This window comes from Xiphophorus hellerii, chromosome 21, assembly GCF_003331165.1.
Source record: "Xiphophorus hellerii strain 12219 chromosome 21, Xiphophorus_hellerii-4.1, whole genome shotgun sequence".
Taxonomy (NCBI): Eukaryota; Metazoa; Chordata; class Actinopteri; order Cyprinodontiformes; family Poeciliidae; genus Xiphophorus; species Xiphophorus hellerii.
In genome coordinates this window covers 5648457-5654908 of record NC_045692.1, presented here as the reverse complement: position 1 = coordinate 5654908, position 6452 = coordinate 5648457, and the positions used below count along the sequence as shown (strand labels likewise).

The window sequence follows — 6452 nt, the reverse complement described above, 5'->3', positions numbered from 1 at the left end:
ACAAAACATTGCTGTATGTTGTAGGACAAAATTAATGTGTACAGATGTCACATTTTGTTAATTATGAATTTGCCAGAATGGAAAACAGTTGGAGATCCACAGAAGGCTGTTGAGCTGTTTGTCAGACAACTGAAGCAAGTAGGAGTTAACCAGAGGACACTTGTTCTCACTCTGGATGCGATGGACACTGATGAGGAGCGAGATATGTCTCTCATTTCATTTTACAAGCACAAGCGTGAGATAATCCAGTGGGCAGCTCCTTTACATTGTCGCATTCAAGCTATTACTTCATATCAGCTTAACAGTACTGGAAAACAGCTCTTTCATCTTACCAGGCTCTTTTATTGTAGGTGATGCTGCAGTTGGTAGAGGCGTGACAAGACACATCATCTCGTCTGCCATTTCCAAGCTGAAACAAGGATTTAAAATGAACTTCGGTATGTGCAAAATAGACTTCAGAATTAATTAATAAAGCTATACATTTGGGGTCTCATCTCAGTTGGTACATTTAACAGTAGACTTATTTCTTTTTTTTCTTTTTTTAGGAAATGCTGCAGTGACTGCAATGTTTGAAGGGGAAACTGATCACCTTGTACCAACTACTTCAGCAGTGCTTGCTGAGAGCGAGCTGTTTGTCATGGCTGGTCGGCTGATTGGCCACTCTTTAATTAATGGAGGTCCAACCTTGTCGGGCATCAGCTTGGCAGTAGTGCATGCCTTGACAAGTGGTTCAAAGGAGTTGGCGACAACATACCTTTCCCTAGAGGACTGCCCAGATATTGACCACAGAGAGATCATTGGTTTCGTAAGTAAACAAAATTGACTTATCTAAATTTTTAACATGCATCACAAATATGAAATCCAGCTAAATTTGGATGTTTTAATAAATACTAAGTTAATAATGCTTTTTTACCAGCTGCTGAAAGAAGAGATGACTGAGGAAGAGACTTCAAGATTGTCCAATCTGTGTATGGAGTGGTATTTTCCTGTGCCAACCAAGGAGACAAACAAACTTCTCCTCTTACAGCAGCTCCTCACCCATGCTGTAATAAAAATATTACCTTCTGATTTTTTTTAATTATTTGTCTTGACCTGAAGAGTTAAATGTGTTATTTAGGTTTGTTAAACAATGTCCAAGTGTACTTGAGAAATAATTATATTTATTCTAAACATTGATGCCACTAATAAAGTGTAATATTTACAGGCCATCACTCGACTTAGTGTGCAAATGAAGCACCTGAAAAGGGGACTTAAAGAAACGGGTATCTGGCCACTAATTACATCCAGACCTGATGTTGTGCCCCTCCTCTTCCCGAGGGAAAGTGAAGTGGAAATCACACCCCAGGTCAATGTATAATCTGTTTTAACATTATAGAGATGTATCTGAATATATGCTTTTACTCTGAAACCTGGTCTGAATATTACTATTTTAAACTATCTCTGCAATTATAGATGGTCCTGCAGTCAATCGTTTGGCCGCACCTAAAAAAAAGGTATGACAGTGACGACAGCGACGATGACTTGGAGGCGGAAACTGCACTGGTGGCTGGGTTATTCCGTCAGTTTGTCGAAGAAGGTAAAATGTCTGCATGAGCATTTTGACAGTATTTATATGTTATTTTGAAAATGACAAAAGACATGTGCATTACATACCAGCATATTTCTGCTAATCATGTCTTACAACACAGCACAGATAAATTAGGTACATTAGCAGTATTCATATACAGTAATTATTGGCATTTGGTGGAAAAAGGATGCAAAGCCCTTGTTAGGTTTCCAAACAGTTTTGTATACCAGTTACAAAAAGACTATGTGGCTATAGAACAGACTTAAAGTAAAATGAGAAGGTGTCTGGTGTTTACGCTGCACCAAAAATACGATTCAGTTGTATTTGAGAAGGAATGCAATTCACAAAACACCACATCTTTGAGGACCTTCAACGAATAAATCACATTATTATATAGATGCCACAGGAAACATGGTGTTTCTCTTAGTCTATGCTTTGACAGGAGGTCAATCAGTTAACAAGGTAAAAGGTATTCAAATGATTTTGATTTTTTAATGATATCACATTTATATGGATCTGTTGCTTATATTTAAAATACTTTTGCCTAAATATCTCAAACGCGACTTTATGAATGATTCAATTATACAGAAAATTCCACATGTATCTAAAACAAATTAATTTATACTTTTCATAGCGTCTTCAGACAAACTGCGTGAGCTCCTGAGGTTTTGGGTTGGCTGGGAGGTCCCTTGCCAAGAGCTGAAGCTTGAAGTTGTCCTGTCAACTGGACCTAACCATATGCCGACGTCTTCAACCTGTAGTGAGCGATTACGGCTACCAAGTCACTACACCACCTACCAGGCCCTGTCAGCCGACATGAATGTGTGTCTGAAATCAGTAGAGACAGGCTTTGGTCTTATTTGATAAATATGTATTGATGTTTCATTTGTTGAAAAATTGCAGTTCGACATGGCAAGTCAGTTAAAATAGAAAGTAATTTTATTATTAGCCTTGCATTTTTTTTTTTTTTTTTACAAATAATGTCCATCAACACAGTCTTGACAGGAAGTTGTGTTCCTGAGGTGACTACTAAATGTTTGTCAGGCATCCCTGTTCATCATGTGGTTTTTTGCTGAAATATTCCACAAATGTTTGGCATTCAAACATAAAATAATTTTCATGTTTCTGGTGTACATTAAACTTTATAAAGTTAACATTTTTGCCAGCTGGTTCTTTCTCTAGCTTGTACTTGCTTGTATATTTGTACATGTTTGATGGATTTTTTTAAATAAATGGTATTGAAAATGCTGTTCATTACAAACATTTAAATTTAAGTGACATCTAATTTGTCACAAGTAAAGTTTCCAAATATTGCAGAGTATCCATGTAAATGTCCATGCCACTAGACTCTGAAGGTTGTAGGGGGGCAATGTTTTCACGGAGAAGCTCCATCTGATCTTCTGTAAGTGGGCTGTCCAACTCTGGTACTCGCAATTCAGCGTGTGGATCAGGAACAAGCCCACTTTCCTCCCAGTTTATATGGGGAATCTGCAAAACATACATAACAATGTAGCTGGTGGAAAACATTTGTTGTTTCATTTGAAATAACAAAAAAAGACATTCAAGTACCTCTGGGTCAACCACTGAATGTCCGATCTGTCCCAGTTCCCTCAACTGATTTGGAGTGAGGTTTTGTTCAGTTCTCATTGGGTGATTGTCCCATCCTTGTTTACATATGTCAAGATTCACTTGCAAGCGAGGTAAGAGTTCGGTCATACAAGGCTTAATTATTCACTTTTTAAAATACAAAAGCATAAAACTGGAAAGTGTGATTATTGTGAGAAGTCTGAAACAATAGAGCATGTTATTTTAGAGTGTTGTAAGTATGAAGAAGAGAGAAGATGCATGCTGAGAGAGTGTGTAGGTATTAAAGAAAGGTTTAATTTAATAGAATTTTTGAGGAGAGATTTCGGGAGTAGACATATTCAAATAATTATTCGGTATCTTAAAAAAACAAAGCTATTTCATAGGATATGAGTAGAGCAAGTTGGGTGTGAATGTGTAAAGAATATCAAAGAGGGGTATATAAAGCTATAAGCAAGTTGGATAATATAAGCAGGTGTGTATGTGTGGGGGTATGTTTAATCAGGAGTTAATGGAGGGAAAAGGTAGAAAGTGAAAGTTTATAGACCATCTCCAACCACACTCCATACTGGTAAGTGGCGGTAATGCTACTGTAAGTTTGTTGCCAACCGCCAATAAATACCAAGAAGAAGAAGAAGCGAGGTAAGAAAACATAATGAGGGGGGCGCTGCTGAGCACCGACTATGTAGGACGTGTTTTGCGGGTGCTCCGATGGGATATGTGTTTTAATGTAAATTTTTGCACCTCTTTACACACTTTTTTGGAACATACTGGACTATTAGTGAACGAAAATACATATCTGATGTGCAATTTGTAAGTACCGTAGTTGAATATGGGGAAAAACGACAAGGCTACTCGCAGCAAGGCTGACCACGAGGCTCCTGCTGAACCAGATGCTAATAGCATACTGCTAACCAAGATGCAAGAGATGCTGAACGACTCCCGCACTGATCTCATCAACAGGTTTGAGAACATTGTTTCGAATGTCGTTAAGAGGGAGATCTCAACCGCGCTGGCACCGCTAGAAGCTAAAATTGCCTCGTTTGGGACTGCCATTCACGATTTGGAGCGGGCTGCTAACGATCAGGATGGGAGGCTAGCTACCATGGAGGCTAGTGATGTGTCGGTCGCTAACGATCCGGCTCTAAGAGCCGGCTCTTTGAAGTGAACGATTGGAACCGGCTCCTCAATGGGAGCTGTTTTAGGATCCTATTTGGGAGCCGTTTTTTTTCCTACAGTATATCGCTGTCTCTCCGCCTCCCTGTCGTTGTGCTTGTGCTCTGCAAGTGCCAGAGCCCATAGATTTTCCCCACATCGTTTTTTTTTTTGTCCTGCGGTGCCTCGCTGTCTCTCCTCCCTCTTCTCCCTCTCCTTGCGCGTTTTGCTCTTCTGCTAGAGCTGAGAGTTTTTTCCCTCGGTCGGTCCACTGCCCTCATGTCAAGCGTGTGCTCCACACATCTGACCAATCACACATAGTTTCAATTAATAATGTGGCGGGAAAACACTGAAAAAAAAGTTTATCTCCACTTTTTTTGTGGAAACGGCTGGCAATTGGCCAAGCTGTATAGCGTTCGTCGGCAGGTGTTTATGTACAGACACTCACTCAGCGGTCAAGAAGCACGACAGAAAGAAGGGGAGTCAGTGTGAGAACTGAATAGGTGAAAATAAATGAGTGACAGAAAACAGAGCAAGATTTGGACTCATTTTAATGCTACATCAAGCTCCAGGGCAGAGTGCAGACTGTGCAAAGTCAGCATTTCCTATCGTGCAGGCTCGACAAACAACCTGCACAGGCACATGCAGACATCACAGGCATCGGTATTGCTATAGCATTGTTATGCGGCATTTTTACTCATCATAAGTGCTTAACAATGTCAATAATGAAACAAAATATTATAAAATTAGGTTTAAGGTATTAATTAATAATGTCAAAAATATATATGGGGAGCCGAAAGAGCCGGCTCTCCACAGTAAGAAGAGCCATTAGAGCCGCATCTCGAAAAGGAGCCGAAAATCCCATCACTGATGGAGGCCTCGGTTAAATCGTTAAATGTATTAGTGGACACACTGTCCAAGAAATGTGAAGACTTGGAGGGTCGCTCCAGACTAAATAACATCCGCCTTGTGGGCGTACCGGAGGGATCCGAAGGTCAACAGCCGACGAAGTTTGTATCGAAGCTGCTTCAGGATCTGCTCGGCCTCGACTCTAAGCCTGCCCTTGACCGGGCTCATCGCACATCGTGGGCCAAGCCAGCAGAGGGGGACCCACCGCGCCCGGTCGTAGTCCGTGTCAACCTGTTTCAAGAACGGAATGAGATTCTACGGAGGGCTCGTGAGTCGTCTCCCTTACTCTATGAAGGAAAACATGTGTTCATTTTCCCCGATTATTCAACCTCAGTTGCTAAAAAACGCGCATCGTTTACGAAAGTGAAGAAGGAACTCCACTCTTGCCCCGGAATCAAGTTTGGGCTTCTTTTCCCTGCAATATTACGGATCACTCTTCCCAACGGGCAGACTCGTAAGTTCGAGGACCCAGCCCTTGCTGCAGACTTTGTTGAGAAAAACATTAAAAATGTGGTTGATCCAGCCACAGTTTGAAGTGTGGTTGTTCCGGCCACAGTTGAATTCCAGAGGGGCCGCTACCCAGTGATGGGATAACACTTTGTTTGGGAACTGTAATACTCTGTACAATACAATTATTATTTAATGCATTGTGGTTCTCAACAGTGCCTTTCGAGTACTCTGGATACACTGTGGATTTAACTCCTAGTTTGGAAATGTATTTTTATTTTCTTGGTTCTTGTTGATACAAGGGGGCCTTTGTGTGTCCGATTGCACATTAGTTCTACATGCCTTATAATATATTTCATGTTTCTACAAACCTGTTGTTCTCTAGATGGTGCATTTTTCACATATTGTTATATTTACATCACATTCCCAGGAGAGTAGTCAGTAGTTAAGACTACTTTCATTTTTCAGCCTCTAGTAAGCTGGATGCTGTTTTTTGTTTTCTTTTTGATGGGTTTTCGCGCATCCCGTTTGGGGGAATGCTTCAGCGAATGGGTTGGTTTAGGGAGGGTTTCAGGTGGCAGGGGTGTGTGTGTTACTTGGTTCTTTTTGTCTGTGTATGTCTCTTTTTTTTCAGTTGACCAGGGTGTTGTGACTTTTTTACACTTATGTTATTCGGTATATTTGCATGATAAGTGACTGATTTACAATTATATGTTAAGCATAATTTACATGATGATTATTATTAATTGTATTGAACATGATTGTATATAATTACAAAGGTGAAGTGAAA

At 40.3% G+C, this 6452-nt stretch overlaps 2 protein-coding genes across 3 annotated transcripts; both read left to right on the top strand.

Annotated features, from left to right (window-relative positions):
• The first annotated feature begins 343 nt into the window (after positions 1–343).
• LOC116711732 (uncharacterized) lies at positions 344–2721 on the top strand. 2 transcript variants are annotated; one of them, XM_032551201.1, is made up of 6 exons: positions 350–437; positions 546–805; positions 917–1045; positions 1205–1345; positions 1453–1576; positions 2202–2721. In XM_032551201.1, the coding sequence occupies exons 1-6, from the start codon at positions 428–430 to the stop codon at positions 2429–2431; spliced, it is 894 nt and encodes a 297-aa protein (XP_032407092.1). In that variant the 5' UTR covers positions 350–427; the 3' UTR covers positions 2432–2721. The 2 variants fall into 2 exon arrangements, 1 of the variants encoding a protein (XP_032407092.1); XR_004337318.1 differs by having other exon boundaries at positions 344–437; positions 546–809; positions 1453–2721.
• Positions 2722–3816: 1095 nt separating this feature from the next.
• On the top strand, positions 3817–5749 carry LOC116712251 (uncharacterized). Its single transcript, XM_032552134.1, has 2 exons — positions 3817–4262; positions 5183–5749. The coding sequence occupies exons 1-2, from the start codon at positions 3984–3986 to the stop codon at positions 5747–5749; spliced, it is 846 nt and encodes a 281-aa protein (XP_032408025.1). The 5' UTR covers positions 3817–3983.
• Positions 5750–6452: the final 703 nt, after the last annotated feature.